This window comes from Apus apus, chromosome 5 (assembly GCF_020740795.1).
Source record: "Apus apus isolate bApuApu2 chromosome 5, bApuApu2.pri.cur, whole genome shotgun sequence".
NCBI classification, from domain to species: Eukaryota; Metazoa; Chordata; class Aves; order Apodiformes; family Apodidae; genus Apus; species Apus apus.
The window spans coordinates 7,337,632-7,363,210 of record NC_067286.1 but is presented as its reverse complement, the minus strand read 5'-3'; the positions used below and the strand labels follow the sequence as shown (position 1 = coordinate 7,363,210).

The window sequence follows — 25,579 nt, the reverse complement described above, 5'->3', positions numbered from 1 at the left end:
CTACTCCTACTGTAGTATCACTGGGCAGCTATCACATCATCCCCAAAAGCCAAAATCCAGGAAATGGCATATATCACCATTCACCTTCACTGTAAGGAAAGAGAAAAACAGCACCAGTATTTTCTTCATGCTGCTAAACATTTTTCCTCTCTAGGATCACTGCAAATGTCTGTCATTTGTAGCACTGGTTCATTATTATAATAAAATACTTGGCAAAGACAGATTCAAGACAGAGACATTTAGCAATATACATATAATTCTATATAATCACATATAATGTACATTTTACAGAGACTGTATCTTACACTAAAATAGAGCAGAGGTCAAGACAATAAGGGGTGAAGGGTTCTCCAAGTGTTACTGATGAAGTACAAGCTACTTCTATACCCACAAGTAACACAGAAAAAAATTTCCTAAATTGCCTTAGAGTCAAACACAGAACAAAACCCCAGAGGGCACTATTTGGAAGGGAGACATGACAAATACTAGCTGTTGACACCCTAGAAGCTCAGTCCAAAACAATCAGAGACAGACACACTATCAGTGCAACACAATTAGGCATAGTGACCTGCCATAGCTGTTGCTAAGAATGCAGCAAATTAAGAGATCAAGGAAAAATGGTTTCACCTGAAGCTGATGAAGATTTTGGCTGCCAAAGATGAAAATCTAAGTATCCATTTAAATAGCCTTTTTTTTTGCCAATACAGTTTCAATTTAACTTATGACATAATAGAGATCTTATTATGATAATAAAACACTTCTAATACTATAAAGTCATTGTTAAACATGACTAAATTCACACAAAGCAACATGAGAGAACCCCATGGTGACTCAGTACCACAGCAGTCAGCAAAGACATCTCCTTAGACCTGTTTTATGCTGTCTTGCCCCTTGATCCCACACAGAAGGAGCCAGGAGCACCTGAAGAACTCTCTCATATCAACAGCAACCCTTGCTTCCTCAGTTGCTTTTCCAAGATGCCTAACTTTTCCATTTACTTAATAGGTAACATGCTTAGCTAAAGAATACATCTCTTGGATGTCCTGTATTCTTGTCCCTAAGCAAGAAACATGTTTACATGATGCAGAGACTTATGACATTTCTGGGGCTACTTGGTCTCACAGCCAGGTTGTTTTCTATCCCAACAAATACTTTGCTGTAAAGCAAATATATCCTGAATCATATTCTCGCATGTGGTGGTTATGAACTTTGTGGCCTCTTAGTAGGCATCACACATAATTCAGCTGCAATCTGGAAAAGACAATCTGCCTTTAGAGCTGACCGGTATTTTGAAGACCAATTACTGGAACTCCACCTGGTATATTAACTTGGTTCAACAAATCCCAAGATGTTGTACTTAAGCACAAATAGAAAAAAAAAACAACAAAAAACAAACCAATCCTATTCATGGTCTGAGTATATTGGTAATTTGAACACATTTTAGATAAAGATTGATGAACAGAACTAATTATCTACTTCCAGATTTGCATCTTACCTTTATCACTATTTACCCCAGCTTCTGCTTACTCTTATTTCCCTCCTATTGGAAGGGACCTTAAACATCACCTAGTTCCAACCTCCCTGCATGGGCAGGGACATCTCCCACTAGACCAGGCTGCTACAAGCCCTACCAACCTGGCTTTGAACACTTCCAGGGAGGGGGCATCCACAGCTTCCCTGGGCAACCTGTTCCAATGTCTCAACACCCTCACAGTGAAGCCAACATGCATGCGTTCATTAGCCTCGTGAAAGACTAAACAGAACAGAAAGGTGGTAACTAATATTGTTTTTCCTTAGGATGTGCAGATTCATATATCCCAGTCCATAATTTAAAAAAAAATCTTTTCACTAGACCTTTGTATAACAACATTTGGAAAGAAATAGAGCTTAAAATTATTAGTAGGCTTGGGACTGGAGAGTATTACAGACAGAGAAAACAATTAAATAAACCTTCTTTATGGGCAATATTGAAAACACTGAAATCAAAATGATCCATACCTTTCTTTTTATCTTTGTATACTCTTTTTGCCTTCATGATAACTAAAACTGGGATAAGGAGCTTTCTTCTCTTCTGACACTGCAAATTAAATGATATTCTTTGTTTCAAGGAAATAGCTCTTTCCAAACCTGACCATGCCTGAGTGAAATAGCACCTAAGTGAGAAAAAGACCCCATTTGCCAGAACACAGGTATGTTATCAAAGGTAAAGGCTGGCTGGTTGTGTATATACTTCACAACTCATCAGCTTCAGGAAAGGTTTCATTACTGTCCAAGAACTACAAAACATTCATAAGTTCTCAGATTGTTCTTAAAAATAGAAGGAAAAATAAGAGAGTTATGAATAGGATGAAGCAGAGCAGCAGCCAAACTACCCAGAGAACAGAGGCTGCTTCTGGCACAGTTATATGAAAATTGAAGTGAAAACTATACAGCAGAACACATCTGTGCAGCAGTGGAGGGTATGATTTCTATGAGTGCCATGTAAAGATGGCTAAGCCCAAGCTCTTCCTCAAAATACCTGTGTGAGATTGAAGAGCAGGGCTTTAGCACAACTCCCTTTCTCCCAATCATTACAAATTGAGAAACAAAGGCACTAGTTTCCCACAGTCTTACTAAATATTTATGTTTGAAAACTGTACTTCATCATACATAAAAAGCACTTACATTCTGCTGAAATAATCAGAATTTTAAAAAGGATTTGGGATCGTGAGCCTTTTTTGGATTAAAAAAAATAATATATTCTTAGAATAAATATCAGAATTTCAGAAGAATAAAATATTATTAAAATGTTTAAGTTACTTTCAAAATTTTAATTTCTTTTCAGAATTTGGAAAGAAAACTATTTGTTATGTAAATGAAGGCCAAGAAATTAGAGTTGATTTATCAGTCCATAATACCTCTTTTTAATGTGTTTCTGCTTAAAAATATCTCAGCTCCCATATCATACAGCTTTGAAAAGCATTGGGACAGACAATTTTGTGGCATCACTGTGTCAGCACCTGACATTCTCCCTGACAAAAAAAAAAAGACTAATCTCTTACAAGGTATATAAAAACACCCAAAGCATGTAGCAGTGTGTTAGTTAAAATAATAATAATAATAATAATAATAATAATAATAATAATAATAATAATAATAATAATAATAATAATAATAATAATAATGCATTTCGGGGGGTCAGCTAAATAACAAGTCTTTCCTATGCATTATGATACACAAAAACACAGACAAGTGCTAAAGACGTTAAATGTTGTTTCGTTGGGGCATTCGTCTGTGTCTAGAGTGAGATATAGGAGGAAGAAAAAAGGAGAAAAGTTTGTTGCTATGTTTAAAAAAAAAAAAGCAAAACCAAAGGTTTTCTAAAGCACTAGCAGTAAATGACAATGCAATTAGAATTATTTTGTTTCCTACAAACCAAACCACACTTACGAAGGTTCTATTGCAAACGTGAAATAATTTATTTCATCAATGAATCTTTTATCTTTGTAATAAAAGGGTGTACAACCCATATCTGCTACCAACCCAGGTCTTTCTGTGTTTGCTGCCACATTACTTTGCTTGCCTTGTTTTGGCAGATGCATGAAGCAAAATCAGACTCTAACAGTTTGACCTCTCTCACTTCTTATGTTCTCTTGGGGATAATAAAATCCAAGATACAATCCCACAGCAGTTAATGAAGCTTAACCTCACACCCTCTTAATTACCAATGCATTACACCAACTATAGGCATCATACTCCTCTCTAAGCTATTTTACAATGCTAAAGAAGTACTACTGTGCTATTCTTTAGCAACATAATCCAAGCTGTATGTGAAATCCTTCTTATATAAAGTCCTTTGATCCTTACAGGTTTCAATACGTGTATAATTAATAGTACTTAAGAATTTAAAACATTATATATTTATGTATCAAGAAATATGTTTTCACATGGTTTTATGCAGCTATTTAGCAATGCAATATCATCACAGGTATGATTAAAGAAACATGAAATAAGAAAACATTAAAGGGAGTATGATTCAACTGCAACAATATTTAAATAGTTTAAACTCACATTAATTTAAGGCTCTTTTTCATTATGTTAATTTTTAGTATTTAAAGGACACCAGATGGTAAGTCAGGAAGGGTAAATATTTTCTTTTCAATAATGTATTATATAAATGTCAGTTTAAAGGGCCCTACTCCCAAAAGGGGGGAGGATTCTATTTTGATTGTAAACACTTGTGAAGACAAGGTCTATTGTTAAAGAACACAAATGACTAGATACAGAATTTTCCTCCTTTCAGTGGCCCTTGTGCAACAATTACTTCCATCTCCAGGTAAGGCTGTCCTACAAAAATTTTTCTTTGACATTCAAGTGGACCAAACGGATCTCAATCCAGGATAAATGAGAACTGTGTGAAGAGAAAAAGGAACTAATACTCCTCTGTTGTATTAAATAAAAAGGTTAATTGACACTACTCTGAGGGGTATTTTTTTTTTTAACCCATGAAAATGTATTCTCTACTTCAGATACACAGAAGTAAACCCAGCAGGCAAGTCGCAGAATTCTTTTCTACAGCTTCCTTGCATTACACTTCCATTTCACAACACTGAAACCCAGGAATGCATTGGAGAAGATTAGATGGTATTTATTCTTAATGGCATATTTTTCTGAATAATTTCAGGAGTGCTTAAGTAAGTAAAAGATCCATATAACAAAAAAAAGAGAATGATATACAAAAAAAAGTAAGAAGAAACTAAATTAGAGTGCCCTTGTCCAAAATTCTGTAAACTCTGCTTCAGTGCATAATGCACTGGCCTTACAAGTTTTAATAATAACACTATTCATGAACACCTTTAGAGATGCCTATTGTAAGCAACAGTTCACCAACTGAGCAAATCAATTCTACTAAGATACCAAGTGGATTTGTAAACTAGTTATTTGTGAACACTAAAGCCTAAATGTGTTTTATTTAAACTATTACTTTTATGATACATTTAACAAGCTAAGTAAGATCTCTTTTTAAAAACAATTTCATAACTAAGATCATGAAAGAAAATGTCCTAATAAACAGCCAAGGATTGTTGGTTAGGATACGTGAAATTTAAGCCAAACATTTTTTTCCTCTAGTTCTGGAAAATCTTTTTATTAAGATTGGTCTGAACTTTTGACAAAGACTAAGCTTTACACTTTAGAGAGTTCCCAGCGTGGGTACTGCTTAAAAGGATTTCATTCTTTTTAAACAGAAGCAATTATTTTTTCCCAGTATTCTCTTTCACACCCCTACAACTTCTCTCTCAAGTTTGTAACACAGTTCTGCAACACAGAAAATTATATTACAATATAATAAAAATATTTGCATTTTATTATAGAAAAATGAAAAACAGATATCCCATTTACCCAAGATGCAAGGAAAAAAAGTAAACACATAACTAAGAGCTATATAATAAAGAAATCTTCAAACTTTCAAATGTTGAGACAGCTGCCAGGGTTATTTTCAACCCTAGTCTTTGTGCCACAAGACTATCTTTTCATCAGAAAGAGAGATAAAAGGTGGTAAGAAAGTTCACTAGTGCTGTAACTGTAATTGTAATTTCTGTGTATTAAGTGGTAACATTTAAAAGACTGCAGCAACTGAATCACTCTAACAAGCTAAAGTATTTTGAAAATACAACTAGGAAAAAAAGGAAAATAGGAATATAGCCCTGTCTGCACATATATTTTACCTTTCAGGTTATTAATGCTTTTAATTGCTTTATGTAGCATCTAAAAATGTCAAATGACAGACAAAACAACTCTTGCATTCGTTCATACACAGCTTCCTTCACAGCATCAGACAGCAAAGTGATAGGAACAAGTTAGAATAGTGCTCTTTTAAAATGGAAGCTTGGAAAGCCCTGGTCACCTGTCTGATCATTTCTTCCAGGTTTGCATCCTTCCTTTTGACAAAAAAAATGTTTGAGAGTAATTTTTATGAGGGACAAATGTAAACACCATGGTCCAATGTACTTTACTGGAGCAAAAGTGTCCACATAGAGAGCTATGCTCTCTTTTAACAGGTTGTTTGCATACATAGTAATGCAACACCAAAGCCCAGTGGGTTGTTTATTGTGGATTGTGGGGTGGTATTTTTAAATAACCCGGGAACTGACAAAAGTGTATTTTGCTAGATTGTTTCTGCATTCAGCCTTTTAGTGGGAAGAGAGTAAGCTTGCACTTCTTGTTGCTTGGGTCCACTCAGCATAACCAGTATGCTGGAGGTGGAGTTTTTCTAGTCTTTTCCAAATAACGTATTTAATTACACAAAATGCCATGTTTGAAATACAGTTTCACTGTTGTTTTAGAGACCTTTTCAGCTTGGTAGGAATTTTTAATAAACTTGTTCCTGGAAGTTTTTTTTAATCTTGCCCCTATTGTTTTTTTAATAAGCCATTGTGCTTCTCTACATGCACCTCTCAGCTTCCTCACCAAGTGACACTGCCTTGTTCCCTTTCACTCTGGTTCCCTAGACCACTGCTGTGGTTTCTCCTGACTGCCTTTACTTCAGAATACATTCAGTAAACACACTGAAGCTGCATGTCTGATACATGGGCACACTAAAGGCTCCACTGCTCAAGAGAATCTTCTCTATAGCTCTCCAGAGAGCAAATTGTTTGTACATTGTTAATTTTCAAACTTGGAAGTAAAATGACACCTGACATACACGGTAAATATCGCTCCATGCTTTAGTATGGTAAATCCCAAGGGACTTGGACAAGGGGCTAGGATTTTAGGGAATGCTTTTATTTCTAAAAAGGCTATCCTCTACAGAAGGGGTAGGAAAAGTATCTCCACCATAAGCAGCAGATCATGTAAAATTAAGTTCTTTTCTTGAAGGATGCCTCTTTACCCTCTCTTCTTGTAAGAGAACCTCCAAAAGGCAATCTCAACAGAGCCCAGAATTATCTTGTAATAGAATTCCAGCTTGAAAACAGAAATTCCTTAGCAATTCAGTAATTACACAAACCATACAACTTTTTCACAGGAGATAAACAGATGCTGCTCTAGAAAGCAGTTCTGGACCTCCCACTCTTCCACCTCAGGCTTCCAGCTTCCCAGTGGAATAGTCATTGAGGTAACATTCACTAGGGTCCCACAGGAAAATTGTGGGACTTCAGGGGATGCTGGTTTCTGTTTCCCAGCACATAAAATTGACCAGTAAGTCCTCCTCTTGAAACAAACTTTGCACAGGCTCTATGGTAAAAGCAACTTAACAAAAGGCACTCTTTACTGTCAAGATGAGCTCATAATTGGCATATTATCCATTTTTTCTCATTAAAACTTGTTAGAATCAGTTCCCACCCAAGGTCTAGATAAGATAATTAGGGAAAAAATGGCAAGGAAAATCTTCTATAGGTACTTTAGGCAGTTCTAGAATTTTAGTCCCAAATCTGAAGTTGGAAAAGTGAGAAAGGTAGAAATGCAGCCACCACAGATACAGATTTTTATGTTTATTTTTTTTAAGACTGGAACCATACTTTGCCACTAACAAGGAGAATAGGCATAAAGAACAAAGCTTTTATACAGACACCATATTTTTAAGACTTCCAGAAGTCAGTTTGGTAGCCATCCTAACTCGGAGCAGATGCAAGCCTGTTCTAATTTTGATTAAAGTGATGTTCAAGGAAATATTCAACCCCCTTGTCTGCTGTTTCTTGCAAAAACTGTAAGTGTTTAAGTTCAGATTTACTCTGTAGTAAGTGTAACCATATATTCAAATTTGTATGTTCCATTCTCAAATACTTACACTATATGCAACTTCAAAATAGCTGGCACTAACTTTACAGTGCTGAACTAAAAAATAAAAATAAAGCCACTAAACACAGTGAAGTAAAGGAAATAGATACAAGAAAACACTCCTATCTACTTTATTAAGTTCTCTTTGTTTTTAAGCTTGAGCACGTAACAGCCTTTCATAATTTGTAGCCTAAACTTAAAAAAAGGTATGGTACTGAAAAAGGAGCATTAAGGTATAATGTTTCTTTCATTGATTTTATTATTGAATTAACTTTCCATTTACAAATTCAATCTGTTTTATTTTTTGATCAATCACAGAAGCAAACCATAAAATTTCTTGTATTAGATATTACTCCCAGTATTTATGCCCCCATAGTAAAAATTTGCCTTTTGTAGAAAAACATAGATGGAACAGAAATGCTCACAAATGTTTAAAATGCTCTCTAAAATACAGTATGTATATAGTTCTGTAGGTTTTACCAGAGGTGTATAATTTTTCAGCATTACATCTTAATGCCAATTTCCTGAAGGAGCTTTGACTACAAAAGGCATGAATATGTTTTCAAAGGATGATGGATAAATTGGTGGGTGGTAATATAATATATCTTAGGCAGCTGATCAGGGCTTTTTATCCTTTGCTTGTCTTTTAGTTATACACAATTTGAAGATAATTATGGTCTATAAGAATGTCTTTTCCCCTTCCTCCTACCAGCAATATTTGTCTCGGTTATTGGTTCAAGAAACTTCCAATCACATCACAAAATTAGAATAGAGCCATTATGTCAACTCCACAGAGAAGTGACTGTATAAAATAGACTGACCACACAATATGGACATAAGGCAGATAAGGAACTGCCTTTATGTAAAACACCAGTTAATTAGCATACTAGCTACAGAATATATTGAATCTGTACTTCAATTTTTTAAAATAAAAACCAAGCATAAAATGTATAAATCAGGTTGATATGCAGCATAGATACGTTGTGTTCCCAGTAAAAAATACAGGCCAATCAGAAAATAAAAATAAAGAAATTAATAAACTAATTAAATAAAAGGCAATGGTCAGATAAGTTATATTAAAATCCTGTCTTGCTGCAGGCATTGAAATCCCAAACAGCTCATTTTTATGACAGGAGGGGACTTCTTGAAGCACCTGAAGGTCCTCTCTTTTAAAAGTGAAGTGAGGCAGCTGCAGGGAAAGCTCCCCTACTTCTGTGATTTGGAGATATAGCTGTGGTCAACTCCAGACTTAGATCAACTTTTTCCAGTTGAGGCAATAATGTTTTTTAGGTAACACATATTGGCGTTTAAAGAAGTGCCTAAGCTTTCCAAGTGTGAAAGTACATAATTCACTAGACTGATGCCCAGCGAGACTTAGTTACTTCACTGAAACAATTTCAGGGCAGCAACACAAATCAGAGAAATCAACTCTACTGTGCCTTGTCTGCTAATCAAAGGAAGTGTTGAATAGTCAAGGTAAGAGTAGAAAAGCACAGACAAGAGTACTGTTGGATATAAAAACACAAATGGAGGAAGAAAACAAGACAAAATTATGTTTTCCTCAACTTTCCTGTGGTAATATTGCCCATTTATAATCTTTTATAGTAAGACCACTGTGGAGTTACAACAGAGGAATGCAATATTGCTGCCTAGAATCTACCCCTGAAAAGTAAGAAGGGAAACATCTATATTCCCACCAACATTTTCTTGAATGTTGATGCTGTTCTAATCACAATGAGATCCTGCTTTCCTGAAGATGTAGAAAAAGTTTGTTCTCCAGATAGATACACAACCTCTTCATTTATATGCATAAAGCTAACAGGGATAGGTAAAGGACTAAAATTGGAAGAGGGCAGATTTAGGTTAGACATAAGGAAGAAATTCTTCACCATGAGGGTAGGTAGGCACTGGAACAGGTTGCCCAGGGAGGTTGTGGAAGCCTGTTCCCTGGAGGTGTTTAAGGCCAGGTTGGATGAGGCTTGTGCAGCCTGGTCTAGTGTGAGGTGTCCCTGCTCATAGCAGTGAGGCTGGAACCTGATGATCTTTAAGGTCCCCTCCAACCTCAACCATACTACTATTCTCTCATTCTATGTATTGTATGGTCAGAGAGTCAATGACTTGATTATCAGTCATTTAGTAACAAATATTATTTAAAAATACCATGCTCTTATGTAATCCATACTTCACAATCAAATTCTAACCTGTTCGTTTACTATATATTCTAAATCACAAGAGCAAATGATAAAAAATTTCACCCCTAAATGAACCCTCTTTAGGTTAAATAAAATTTTAAAAATATTACATTTTTCATAACCACAATCATATAATTTCATTAAGAATATACTTATTTCCTGAATACTGAAGATCATAGAATCTCTGATCACTATGTAGAAAAAATAAAACAGATAATAATTTTGTCCAGAAATAGTCTCTAAAGACTTTTAACAAAATAGCCAGACTTCACTTGATGCAGAAGTAAGCAGTAAATTATATTTTACTTTTGGTATTAGGAAAAAAGCAACCTTAGAAAGACATAAACTATTTAAGGAAATTTTATAAGATTATCCTCACACTTAAGAATTTTTTGCACTCTTGATGAGGCTTTTTCCCTTATGTATTTCCTTATAATGAAAAGTATCAGTGTTTCCTTAGCTCACTGAAGTCTGAAAGAAACCTTTCGGCATGACTTGCATGAAGTTGTAAAGATGTTAAATGATATTTTGTTTTTCTAAATGAAACTACAAGAAGTATCTACAAAAATTGTATACTGTTTCCACTACAATATATTGGAAGCATCTTAACTACTCTTCCTGACAGGCAGGTGGAAACTATAAACAGTTAGGTTTACTTAAACCCTTCAACTAAGCTAGCAAGTCTGGTTTTCATCCATAATCAAAACAAAGGCTCCTGGGCTGATTCAGCTTTGGGAGGATCTTAGTTGATGGTCCATAGACAGAGGCTAGTGAGCTAAATTTAATTCCCAGACCTTGCTGTTGTACACACTCCTGCTCTTCCCAACAAACTCTTATGAATCACCATTGATTGGTTGATTAATTACTTTCTACACAATATATACATATTAAAATACGTTTAAATTCATCAAGATATTACCACTTTACTTGTCAAAAGCTATGAGTCTTCTTTACCTTTAAGATGTTGTCAGGATGCTCTTTAGCAGAAGCAACAAACAAGTGATGTCCACAGACAACTCCCTCTGCGAGAAAATACTTGAACAACAAATTGGAGTAAAGACTGTATTTATCTTCCTCTGTGAAAACAAGAATGGTTGGAATTTTGTCTTTTTTTTTGTTAGATAAATCACCCACCTATAATTTCATATACTATAAAAGCCCTCTTTTGATCTACCCCCTAGAGTATATAGTGTACAACAGAGAACATAGCACAATATGATTCCAAAGCATTTACTTGATAATACTGTATTCCTAATTTTCTAAGCCAGTGAAATAGTTCCCAATCATATATTTCATTCTCAGATATGGATGGAATACAGCAATAGAGCTATCTTCCCAACAAGGTTTCCCATCAGTATCAATTAAGATTACCAAAATAATGGTTTAACGGGAAGGGATTTTGTTAATTTAGAAGAACTGTATTAATATTTATAATCTTAATGATTCAAATATTTATACTCTCTTAAAATGTCTATTAATTGACGCTTTTCAAAATTCAATCAGAGCTGACACGCTAAAACTATATAAAGGTATAATTTCTTACGGAGACATTCTTACATCTGTGTTTCTTTCAGAACAGTGAGAACTAGAAAAATAGGCAAAACAAATGGATATACTGAAAAAAAGAGACTACTTGCAATGCTGTTTTTGAAAACTAACCAGAGCAAACTCACGAACACATTCAACAGACATTTAGGCTTATAGTTTAAGAAGTGAGACAATACTTGTTATCAGAAATTGAAATAAAAATACCAACTCCCACTGACTTCAGAAAGGCTAATATTTCCTTCGGGTTCTTTTCTGCAAATTAAGTATCAGAAATTACGAGAATTAGAAAGTCTAAATGACCTTCATAGAATTAAAACTTATAACTCAAAACTATGGGGGAAGATTGACAACAGAAATTAGAGCCACCTCTGATTTTCTTTATTTTTTGGAAGTATACACAACAGGAATGATAATGCGAGCAAAAAGAACTCCTAACAATATAACTACTCAATTAATTGTCCAGTAACATTTTAGATCATGCCTTTTGGAAAAAACATATCTCTGACATTTATTTAAAAAGATACAGAAAAAAAATTATTTGGGAGAAAAGCAAATGCAACAATGTAAGGTTTCCCTTTCTTTATCTGTTAAACTGGCTGCTGGAAAATAATACACAGGGATGTTGTGGCAGAAAAATCCTGCGAGACAGGTTTTATTAATACAGAACCAACAAGACTCTTAAACCATTCTTTGTTTGACTTCGAAACAATTTCCTTCCTATTATGAAAATACTAAAAGAAAACCCACAAAACCAGAAACAAAGGCTGAAAATAAAAGATGTCATTCATACCCAATTTTTAAAAAATACTAAAGAATGAAAACAAAAACAATATAACTTTGATAAGTACCAGAATACGTTCTGGGCCTTAACAAGTCAAAAAGAACCAATGAAGTGGAGTGGGAGGAAAGGCAGAAAGGAGATGGAGATCCAAAATGGAGAGAGAACACGAACTGCAATGGGGAAACTTCAGAAACAAATCGCAGAAAAAGAGCATTGCACTGATACACTCCTACTATCATGAAATAATAGAATAGTTTGGGTTGCAAAGGACCTTAAAGATCATCCAGATCCAGCCCCTCTGCACGAGCTGGGACATTTCCCACTACACCAGGTTGCTCAGAGCCCCATGCAACCTGGCCTTGAACATTTCCAGGGATGGAGCTTCCAAAACTTCCCTTTCCAGCTTCTTCCAGTGTCTCACCACCCTCATAGTGAAGAATTTCCTCCTAATGTCTAATCTCAACCTCCCCTCTTCAACTTTATAGCCATTCATTCTTGTTCTCTCACTCTAAGCCCTTGTAAAAAGCCCCTCCCCAGCTTGCCTGCAGGCCCCCTTCAGGTACTGGACGGTGCTGTAAGTTCTCTGCACATTGGGGGTTGTTTTCCTCCTGTTGAAGCAGTTTAAGATCTAAGCGTGGTACAAAGACTGCATTTACAAAATAAGGCTGTAATACTTCTTCAAAACTTTAGACACTGCCAGTTTTACTTTTTGCTTCTGCAATTGTAGTGCTTCAGTTTGATCTGAATTGAGTCTTGTCTCCATCCTAGTCTCATACAAGGACCTACATCCTCAGTCACAGCTTAGTGTACAGAGCCAAGTTACTAGGAAAACAGTTCTTCAGTAGCACTACTAATGGCTTTTCAAGTATGCAAGAGTAAACTATTTAATTAAGACCTCCAGACTTTCAAGGAAATTGCAGTTTATAATTCTGAAATGCTTTTGGAAATTGGTCTTGCTTAACTTTTCATAAGGTGCCCAGCACTGTCAACAATAAGCTTTTGCCAATACTGTACTTTTCATTATACTGTTCTGTCCATATTTTTCACTAGACTTATTTTTTTAAAAGATGTGTTATTTAAAGTACATTGCAACTGGAGTCCAGGAACACATTTAGATCCTGCCCCCTAAAAATTGGCTCTCTCTAACTAGCTATGCTTTAGTTGCTTACTGCAATATAATTTGCAATATATTATTCACAGTGTATTGACTTCCATCTATGAAGCTCTAAAGCTTCTAGTCCTCTAGAAAGCAAAGTGACAGCATGATATCTACATATTCCTTAGACAGTAAACAACATGCTCAAATTTGTGCCAAGCATAACACAGAAAATCCATAAAACATGGATAAATATAGGAAATCATACTGCATGTTGATGATTACTTAACTAAACTAAGAGGAAATAAGGCTGTAGTAGTTAAGAAGGATTTTACTCAAATTTTATTTGAAATGCTGAAAGGGTAAAACAAGCTACAGAAGTGAAGCAACAGAAAACAGGGAAATAAATGCTTTTACTGACCTATCCAAGAGTATAATTCCTTTTGTTGAGCGATAGACTTGTTTGTAATGTAAAAGAACTGAAGAACTGCCATACCTTTCCAAAATATATTTTGCAAAGCAATAAGGAAATTTAAATTTAGCAAATTAAAAGTGTTTACATTCAGAGTAAGGAAAAATCATTTTAGTATTAGCCTTCCCTTTAGTCTTCTTACGTTGATTTTCATAACAGTAAACTTACAGTAAAAGTAGGAAATAAACTATTGGAGAGTGATCTAAATATAAAACACCTTATAGTCTGCTACAATACTCTAAAGATTAAAAGTGTTTCAGAAAGCCTCTACAAACAGTGTATCTTGAATTGTTAAAGTCAATGCATCTGTAAGAATCCCTCAGTTCTTCAATTTGTCACATAGAGGATGGCTTTTTATTGATTCATTTCTAGGTCACTAAACTTTTGTGGTATTCAAAAGATCTAAAGTGCACACATATGGGACTTTTCTGATAGCATGTATTGTACTCCAGCTTCAATAGTTATGTTACTATTCAAAACCATAGGATACAGCTTTCTTCTTGTAAATAAACAAACAAAACATTTAGCACAGGTACTTCAGTAGCCCACTGATTACTTTCATAGATAAACTAAATTAAATACTTTGAAGTAAATTTGCTTTCTGATAACGCTTGGGCTTACTATTTTGACGGCTAGGATGAATTCTCAGCTGTTCCCTTTATTTTTCCAAATTACACCCACATCCAAAATAACTATCTCCATTCCGTATTTGTGGGAACTAACACTTAAGTGTGTTTTAGCCAGTCAAGATACTTATGACAAGCCTGGCTCAAATCTTTATTCTTAGCCTCCATACTCTAGAGCTGTCCCTTCACTGCGAACTGTGAACTTTACTCCTAGCTAATAAGGCACATAAAAAAGTAAGACTCTTGCAGCTGCAGACTCTCTCCTGGGTCCAGTCACTGCAAGTCACACAAAAGTCCACAGCTTTCTCTGATTCTTTTTGAACAAAGAGTGTTCTACAGCTAAGTAGCAGGTGACTAACTAGTGGAGTGCAAAACTATACACGATTTTTTACGTAGAAATTATGCATATTGTCTCCAGGACAAAACCTCTTCTGATTCTACAGATAAGGACATAAATAAAATAGTATATTGTTATCATTATCCACTGGGCTCTTTCCACAACAGCACACTTTCATGGCTAAACAGTCATGAAGAAAAAACAATATTGTCAGTATCAGTGCAATGAATTCCAACACATAAGCATGCTGAAAACTAAGGATAAAAGACCAATTCCTATTCATGGCTCTTTTCACACCTAGACTGTATAGGCTGCTGAACACATCAGAGACATGCCCAACGCCTTTGTGCAAGGGCTGTCTGTAGCTACTACTCACAGAAATCAGTGGGTCATGGAATTAGATACACAGTTTTAAGGCACTAGAGTCTAGCTAGGGCACACAAAACAAGGAGAGCAGACATGAGTGAGGCACCGTAAAGATATAATTTATATAAAAATTAATGACAAAAATAAAATCTGATTACAGAAATTGATATGTAATCATGTAGGGGAGATTTAGGTTAGACACGAGGAGGAAATTCTTTAATGTGAGGGTGTTGAGACACTGGAACAGGTTGCCCAGGGAAGCTGTGGAAGCCCCATCCCTGGAAGTATTCCAGGCCAGGTTGGAGCAACCTGATCTAGTGGAAGGTGTCCCCACCCATGAAGGGGGTTGGTACTAGATGATCTTTAAGGTCCCTTCCAACCCAAACTGTTCTATGATTCTATGTGGCCTTGAGGAAAAATCTCTAGCCACAACTGCTCCCTCTGCACAGAAGTAATTCATGTTATTCATGTTCCAAGGGAGGGATAGAGAATAAGTACTATAACTTGAGGAACAAAAAGTAAGGAACAAGATCCACCATAAGGTAACCAATATGTATAGCTCATATTTATAATTTAAGCTGACTTTTAAACATCAGTGTATTAAACAGCATGAAGGTCTTTGAAAAACTCCAGATATAATTTGTAGTACAATTACTTAAAATTATGTGAGCTATAAAAGGAAAAAATAAAACTGCAACAATGTAATGTACAGAGAGCTTTTTTTAAAAGTCTGTACAAAGTCTAGACAGGTTGTCCTAAAGCTGCCAAAAGCCTGTCATAGCCTATCAGTATTGATCATTTTTTCATCAGGTAGTTCTGCTGTGTGGTACTGTGACCTAAGGTGTGTCTTTCTGTAGCTATGAAACATCTCTCTGAATTCCTGCAGGTTATAAGATGTGATCGCTTTAATAATCTGAAATTCCATTTAAAAGATACTTTACTAATGTCCACATTTACTAAGCTTGAGGGGATATACTCTGTGTCACTTGCATTTAATTAGCACATGCCAAAATGGAGTTGTCAAACATACAGGTTACAATATTTGGCATTTGGCCATATTTCAGGAAGGTGAATTCTGATAACTTATATTTTGTAGAATTATATTTAGCAAATCACTGTTTTGTACCTCTCCAGAGATTAACTTTTTCAACTTTAAAAAGATGATAAATTCAATTATATTGACAAGTGAAGAGAGCTCTTACCAGTCAGGTTAAATTGCATGTCTAGCAAAAATAATAGTAGCTAATTAAAGTAGCTGAAACTGCTTCAAGGCTTAGAATGTACAAGTATAGACCTGCTTTTAACTAGAGAACTTTAACTTTTAATAAGTGACCTCAGCTACCAACAGAAACTCTCCTACTTATAATCTTTAAAACATTTAGCCATCAATGACCTTGTCAAATGTAGAGCATCTTAAAGGTATGTAAGAATAGGTTCCTAGAGGACACCCAGGACAGACCTATTTGAGTCTGCTGTAACTCAGTAATGCAGGATGTGTTACATAAATAGGCTTATATTTAAAAAACAAATGAACATCCTCCTGAAAACTCTCCCTGAGGCTGGCAAAACAGACATACAACAGGTTGGAGTACACCTGAAAGGTGAGGAAGGAAAGGAGTGTGCTTAATCAACAGCTACGCCATTTTTTTGTTTTGAAAGGGGAGATTCTTCAATGTGGTTGATCATCTGGGGCAGTTTAAGAAGAAACAACAAACAAGTGGTCTCATATTCATATTGAACAAGCTGTTTTGATAGTGTTCAAATTTAATTTCATGCAGAGTCAAACACTTATTTTAATACTTCCTATAAACCCAGTATAGTAAGATCTTTTGAAATTAAAGTACTAGTTAAAATCCAAAACATTCTTGCTATATGAACAAAGCCCAGGAAACTTCAAGTTCCTCTAGTAGCTAGGATCTTGCATGAGACTACCATGTGCCTGAGTTCTCCAGTTCTCACATAAAACACTGTCAAAAGAATATATTATCAAATTAAGTTCGACTGAAATTCATAATAAAGAACATCATGATTTAAAAAAAAAATTGTGCACTTGTATTTCAAACCATATTTTACAGTCTAATAAAGTAACCTGTGCCACTTCTACATCTTCAGAACACAACAGTTAAATATTTTAATACCCTGAATCTACTATTATTTGGTTAAATTAACCAAGATAATGTATCAAATAATGAAGATGAGCATTTAATTTGCAAAGGGAGCTAAGCTAAAAGTAATGCAATTTACTCTTGCCTTAGAGAATGTTGAAGGAAGGGGGAAGAATTTAACCTTTTTATAACACTTGGAGTACAACGCAGAAAGATCTTCCTAGGAGGTTTATCACTGACAGCTTCAATCCTGTATAATATTAAGCTTGCCTAGACTAATCTCATGACAGAATTTTTTTGTATACTGACAGGATATTCTAACAATGCAGATACAATTCTGCCTGCACCAACTTTAAAAATGACTCTAAAAATTTTTAGACTAATGAGTCATGAATAAATATAGTTCTTATTTTAAGACTTCTTGTATATAATTATATATTTCAAAATAATACATGCTAAGTCTTATTTGGGGAAAAAAAATAGCTTTCACATCTAAAAGTAAGATTCTCCTTCATATTTCTGTGAAACTAAGTTTAATATCACTAATAAACAGCCAACATAGGGGATAAGTAAATTAACACCCACCACTGAGTATTGCCAGCTATGCACTTGGAGGAGGGGGAAAAAAAAAAATCAGATAAAAATCCCATCATTTTCAAATCATTGAGTCTTGTCATGAATTTCATTAGAACACAGCAGAACAACTGCATTTGTACTAATTTCATCTAGTACCACTAAGGTCAGGTCAAATGGACAGCTAAACCTACACTCAACAGTGGCCAAAAGCAGATAGTTAGGAAAAGGCAAAAACTAAGCAAGCAAATTTGAAACTTACTCCAAGCACTTGCTCAGCCTCCCACCATTTGTAGCTTAAGAACTTCCTTTGCTGGTCCTTGCTATCCACTAACCTATAATGGTATCCACTAACCTAGTAATGCAAATGGCTTTCTCTTTCATCAAGCTACTCATTTTCCCACTGAGACCATGATTTTTTTTTTACATCCACAACACCCTGGTGAAGCATTCCACCACTTAATTGCACACCATCTGAAGAACAACTAACTTTTGTTAAGGACAGTTTTCCAGCTAGTAGGTTTATTTGATGCCATCCAGCTCATCTACTGGAAGGGGCAATGAATATTGCAGTAGGAAGAAAAAACAAAACTCCTCTAGTTTCATAATCTCTGATCTGCATAAAATATGATAGGTTCTGACTTTTTTTTCTTCTTCTTTTGTCCATAGTAAGACTGCAGCTCTTCTTAAACCGAGAAAAGTAAGATCTTCATTGAATGCAGTAAGAGACAAAACCATCATTCTTCCTGAATTCACAGAAACTGGGAGGATATTTCATGAGAAAATAAGCTTAACTGGCACTTTCTGCCCTTGAAAAAGGCCATCTTCTCTCTCCTGGTCCTCCCTGTGCAGTCCTTCTTTTCCTTGTGCTGGCTCTGGTACTCATTTCACGTGTTAGTGAGGTGATTTAGGTCACTAAACAGACAGAAAAGTCTCCACTCTTTAACTGGCTGAGTTTTCTGTTAACTTGGGAGAGCCCAGAGCTAGAAAGCACTAGTGCCAGCTCAAGGAACAAGATCGCACAGCCAAGAATAGAGGGAAGGATTTAGACAACTTATTTCAGCAATAGTGAACTCCTGTATCCACCCATTTTTCTCAAAAAAATCTGAACTTAAATGGCAGCCATTACACAAATGGTGGCCTATATGGAATTGGGTAATGTCAGTTATTTTTTATGGCAGGCAGCTACTCAAATGGTGATCTCAAAGGTCTTTTCCAGCCTTGGCGATTCTGTGAAATTACTTAATCTGCACGACAATATACAACATGGATAAAATGTAGAAATAAAAATTAGGCTTAAAGTAACAACAAGTCATAAGAGCAACCACCTTGCTCACTGGCAAACAAAAAATGCTGTTCAGTCTCTAGTGCAGGTTTGCATGAGCCCTACACCAACAAAAGGTAACACGATGTAATCTCAATAGTTCTCCCCAGATCTCACTGTTAGTGGAAAAAAACAACAGATAAAATGTTGGGGCCACCCTGCTTGCATCCCTTTCAGAAAATGAATGATTAAATCTTTCTTCAGTCTGAAGAGCCACATTATGAACAGCTCCTAGCCTACTGGTACCTATCACTAGAGACATGATGTTTTTGTCTTTGCATAAATCTCACGCCAATGAATTCTAAACAATATTACTAGAAATACTTCGAAGTGATCAGAACACTAAACTTCTTGGAAGTAAAAAGTCTACTTCAGAACACCAAGAAAGATATACTGGGAAGGGTGCTATGGCAGTTTCTTAAGTCGTGAAGCTAGTTTGCATTATGAACACTGAGACAGTATATTGGAAATGAACATAGAGTATGGTTCCTAGCTTTGATTATGAGATTCTCATTTGAAATAGTGTCAGAAGCATTACTAAAGTGAAGATAAATGGTATGTCCTGCTTATCCTCTATCCACATATTCATTATGTCATACAGAAAGATTATTTAACATACTGGCTGCTACTTACATCCTTTATTGGGTTTGCATGGTAAGGTTTTGGTAGTGGAGGGGGTAGTGCTATAGGGGTGGTTTCTGTGAGAAGATGCCAGAAGCTTTCCCCATGTCCCACAGAGCCACTTCCAGCTGGCTCCAAGATGGACCAGCCGCTGACCAAGGATGAGCCAATCTGAGGCAGTGGTAGCACCCCTGAGGCAACGTATTTAAGAAAGGGGAAAAAACTGCAGAGCAGCAACAGCTGGGAGAGAGGAGTGAGAATACCTGAGAAAAACAACTCTGCAGGCACCAAGGTCAGTGAAGGAGGGGGAAGAGGTGATTCAGGCGCTGGAGCAGAGATTCCCCTGCAGCCCCTGGTGAAGGGCAGGGTGCAGGCTGTCCCCCTGCAGTCCATGGAGGTGAATGGTGGAGCAAATATCCACCTGTAGCCCATGGGGGACTGCACACCAGTGAAGGTGGATGCACCCGAAGGAGGCTGTGACCCCATGGAGAGCCCATGATGGAGCACACTCCTGGCAGACCCCACACTGGAGCAGAGAGAGGAGGAAAAAGCAACAGAGACAATGTGTGATGAACTGAACACAAGCCCCCATTCCCCATCCCTCTGCACTGCACAGGAGGAGATGTAGAGAAATTAGGAGTGAAGCTGAGCCCAGGGAGAAGTGAGGGGTGGGGGGAAGGTGTAGGATTTGGTTTTATTTCTCATTATTCCATTTTTATTTGACTGGCAATAAATTAATATAATTTCTCTGAATTGTGTCTGTTTTGCCTGTGATGGTATTTGCTGAGAGGTATCTCCATGTCCTTACCTTGAGCCATGAGCCTTTCATTATATTTTTCTCTCCTCTGTCCAGCTGAGGAGAGGAAGTGACAGAACAGCTTGGTGGCTATCTGGTGTCCAGCCAAGGTCAACCCACTACAATGCTTTTCTTCTGAACTAAAGTTCAAGGCCTGCAATTCAGAAGCTCCTCCAAGAGCATTCAAAACCAGAAACTGCATTTGTATTTTCTAGTCTTCCAGTTCTTTTTCTCCTCTACTGTCCAATACCAGTTCTCATAAACACTAATGGTCCTAACACTTCATCAGCAAGCTCTTAAAATACTCTGCAGGCCCAACGTATTTGAAACCACTCAAATCACCTAAGCATGTACTAGTCTGCTTTTTCCCTAGGCAAAGCTGAAATCTAGTCACTGTTCTCAATTATGATGGTAATGAGATTTCAGTGCTCCTTATGGGTAAAGATCAATAAAAAATTCTTAAAAATTTCCCCTTTCTCAATATCAACTATGACTAGCTTTTCCCCTTCATCAAGTCGTCAATCAGCCCTTCTCCTGGGCTTCCCATCACTACTGAGCTACTTATGAAAAATCTATATTACTCTTGATAATTCTTGCTAGTAGTATCTTACTCTGTACCTGAGCTTTTCAGATTTTGCCTCTACTATCCTATTTTACAATCGCATAATCCACTCTTTTAACTTAAAATAATAGATTTATATTTAAGGCTTTAGAGCAGGATTTTTTGGACTTAGTATGAAGGCACTCAGATCCTGCTTGTCATATCTCAAACAGCTTTGCAGTGTGATACGTTTTCATCACTCCCACAAATAATGAAACTGAGGTACTTTACCTCTTATTCAGGGGGAGAAACAAATCACACAATTTTAATAGACTTCAACAGTACAGAGAAACTGCAGTGTGTACAAAGCTAAGGGCTGTTGTCTCTGCATTCCTAGTTCTCCCTTCCAGCAACTTGGTATCAAGAAGCAGGATTTAGATTTTTACGCTATTTAAGATGAGAACACAGATTACAGATGAATATGTTTTCCACATAACCTTTAATTTTTTTTCCTGTAATATCAGTTCTTTTTGCTGGGAAAGTAACAAGCTTGAAAGTTTCTCATAAGAACCATTACTCTGATAAACATTAAACATAGGAAAAAAAAGAATCACATTTCTATCATCACTCAGGCCTTACATTATTTTGAAGCAGCTTTTTATCCTCAGAAGCCCAAGGTAATGAATTTATGTGAAAAACCAGGTGGTACCTTCTCCAGTTTCTCTTCTGCAGTAACTACCATCTTTACTTACAGGCTGAAACTGTAAGCACTTACATGGCTAGCTTGTAAGAAATTAGTCTTCCCTCACAATTGTGGTTTTGGCTGCTATGCTTAAATGGAGGGGCCTGGGAAATGTTTCTTGGCTCTAAGTCCAGTATGTACCCTGGGGATATGAAGACAAGATGTATGTGTACAATAGTTCTCTTCCCTTTTGCTACACTTTAAATAGAAAGGAAAGCTGGGCATCTCAGCTGCAATGGAGACATGGCAGCAGACAGTGTCAATGTAGTCTGCAAAGGGAATTCTTTTGTAACCTATTCAATCATCTCAGCATGGCCCATGCACATCCTGACAGAAAGCAGGCTCCCATGGGCCTTCTCTTAGTTGATTCTGGCAATCAAAAGATTAAAAGATTCTGTATTTCACACCTTCCTCAGAAAGCCAAATTAACAAACAAACAAACACAACTTTGTGATGATAAACAGTCTGAATCTTACAGGAAATCGAGTAGTTTAGAAAATCTTAAATCTGAAAATTTTCCTAAAAAGTCCTAAAATTTGCTAAATGCCCTGCTTTCAAAGACAATTCCATGGTATTATCCTTGGTAGCTTAAATCTATCTAAATATAATGATCCATCTCTAATGATTCTTGACACAGACAATATTCACTCTGAAAGCTATGCAAAGTGAAGGGGCTCAAGAGGTATACTTTCTTGAAGGCTGAGTTTAAAAAATAATGGACAGATTATTTGATAAATACATTAAAATGAGCAAAACACATCAGAATATGGCTTTAAGAATCTATAAATTCTATACTAACCAATTAGAAGAAGGGTTCCAACAGCTACGCCTCCACCTGGAAACAAAAGATAATTAAGAATAAAGTAAGACTACATTTTAATACTATGTTAGAGAACAATTAAGTTTTCTTAGTTTAAAAGTCAAAGAAAGGTGATAACAGGGAATTTAAAAATATAAGTGAACAACATTTTAATTACCTTTGCAATACTTCCTAAAATTCTCTATTATGAAATAATTATACATTACATGTAATGATATATTACACATTACAATTACTTTCACAATATACTGTACTATCATCCTTGTGGTAAAAAGATCCTGCAGAGCTCTAAGCAAACATGCTCAAGTATTACAATAATGTTGTATGGTTTGAGCCAGCAAATTTTTCTTTGGATGACTCCAGTGAATAAACACTCCAAATTAAATCTGTATTAACCACTACCAAGCGATATTCCCTTGTAACAAGAACCATGTATGTACAGTGACCTACTAAGAGACTAGCAAATTCCCACCCAAGTCAATGAGGCAAAATCCTGGCTTCACTGTTTTTTATCTTATTACTGAAAACAGACATGGCAGTAAGACAGGTAGGATTTCACCCCTGGATGGACAGATCATAAACATCATAACATACATCTGAAAAAACCCACAACTTTTCAAGTGTTTTAGAGTATGTATTGGACATAAAAACAACTCTATGAATGCAGTTCAAACTTGTTCAAAAATAAAAATACATTTTGACACATTTATACATGGCCACTATAGTTTTCCTTTCTTTTTGTTAAAGAATTACAATCAATACTTAGGTTCCAATCACAGATGACTGAATTCTTCCAATATGTTCTGAAACATAGATTCTTATTCCATTGATCTCAACTGTGTGGAGAACAAAAAATATACCCATGAACTCCCATCCTGACTCCTTTATTTCCTCCTTGATGAGAGAGTAACCATAATTATTTAACAGTGGTTTAAATGGTTGCTCCAAGAAGGCACTTTAACAAAGACAGTGAAAGAATTCAGTTTATTCTGGGTGAAGAGTAAACTGTAATCTGAATTCCTGACTGAAAATAGTGGAATAACATGAAATCAGACTACAAATATTTTGTTGAACAATCACATAAGACTTTGACAGGAAAGCTCAAAATTCCTGGAAGTTCATATGTAACTAGCCTATTGTTACATTTTGCATGAGGGAAACTGCAGTATGTGTTCTGCAGTTATGTACGGCTTTAAAAGAAAGTTAGAAGCAAACCAAATCACATCAGCACAATACCCAGAGCTCTTGATAAAATAAGTCAATTCTGGACTGCATAGGTGGATTCTAGTGAACAGGATAATTCAGTCTATCAATTAAAGAGCTCAACAAACTTGAAATTTATTCCAATAGGACCTGGATCAACTTCTCAATCTTTAGCTCTGCTGATGGGACTACCAACGTCTGTAGCACCTGTAATGTTATTATATACCCATATAAGGGAGGGAAAAGAAAGAGGAAATTTCTGTTCCATAGTCCAGAAAGTGCTAATATTTTTGCATAATAACACTTGAATTAAAACCACAATAGAATCACTTTGTCACCATGTCATGATGTACAATTTGAGCAGCACATCATAGTGCAAATGTTTAGTCAGCTACTAATTTCACAGCTGTAGTTCAACACATCACAGATTTTTTAAAAATCTATGCTCCTGAGTCAACATAAACAAATGCCTCAATATTAAAAGCAAGCTTATCAATTAATCAAGCATTTTGTAGATATTTAAAAAAAAGTATAAGTAATGTTTGTCAGGAAGTTATAATCACTCATTCAACCTCCATGTTCTAACCCAACAACTTCTGGTTCATTTTATTTGTTCAGGACATAAATGCAAATGAACCCAAAAGATGTACTACAATGAAAAAGAGAAAAAAGACCAAAATTAGAAATTATACAGATGGTTGATACAAAATACACTTCAGATATTCACTGCATTAAATTGTTCATGTAAACTGAGTGCACGGGTTACTAACAAGAGCTGCTTAAAACTAGCATGTTCTATATAGCACATAAAAAAAATAGCTCAAAAGGATGACATTTTACCAAATCATAGCCTGACATAGAAGAGATGATCAAAAGTGCTGTAATACATTATCTTATGCTAATAAGGACTTAAAATCTTGGTTATAAAAAGCTCATTTGCAGCCACCACAGAAGTAGTGTCTCTTCCACTTTTAAATGGCTTGCACAGGGAGAATTTGTTTGTCAAATAGCATGTCAGTGCAGTCAAAATTCTTACAGCCATATTTTCAGACCATCAATTGTAAAGTCTCTTCTACAAGTCAGAGTTGTAAGAGACGGGCACATAATCGGCTTTGCATTATCAGGTGTAGTGAACAGTTTGAACAAGGGCATTTTATCAGATGTAATGTAAAACTAGTGCAGTTACCATGGTTACATACTCATATTACAACAATAATCATAAATTAAGCAAAAAACAGAAGACAGGAAAAAGTAGCAGGAATGCTGACAGAATCAAGGAGATAAGGTAAAATCTTCATGCTTCCTAAGAAAACTGCTCTGAACTTGTAATTATTTATAATTTTGTTATTTTAATTTTTCTTTGCTAGTACCTACAGCAGTAGTACAACAAGACTTCTGACTTTCTGCATTGCTACTTGCAGCAATGAGATTTAAGATCTTACAGACAGGACACAACAAACTCTGCAAGTTGAGAAGAGTCCCCATTGTTTTCAAAGCCTATCTGCGACCGTTTTTCAAGCAGCTGGAAACAAAACATTCAATACCAAGCATGTGATGGTTAAATTACACAGTAGCTACAGCTCATTACAGAGAACTGCTTCGGCAGAAATCAGCCACATGTGATCTATAAACCTTGAAAGTAAACTTGATTATAAAGCCTGGAGGTGTAAAGAGTGCCTTA

The 25,579-nt window shown here is 35.9% G+C and overlaps 1 protein-coding gene across 2 annotated transcripts in view; it reads right to left on the bottom strand.

The window, feature by feature from the left end:
- The window catches only part of ELP4 (elongator acetyltransferase complex subunit 4), a 139,001-nt gene that overhangs the window by 110,573 nt on the left and 2,849 nt on the right, over window positions 1–25,579 (bottom strand). For both annotated transcript variants that reach the window (XM_051622093.1, XM_051622094.1), the window contains exons 2-3: window positions 22,675–22,710; window positions 10,902–11,023 (exon numbers count right to left, since the gene is read on the bottom strand). In XM_051622093.1, the coding sequence (XP_051478053.1) occupies window positions 10,902–11,023; window positions 22,675–22,710 (158 nt within the window). The remainder of the gene's footprint in view (window positions 1–10,901; window positions 11,024–22,674; window positions 22,711–25,579) is intronic.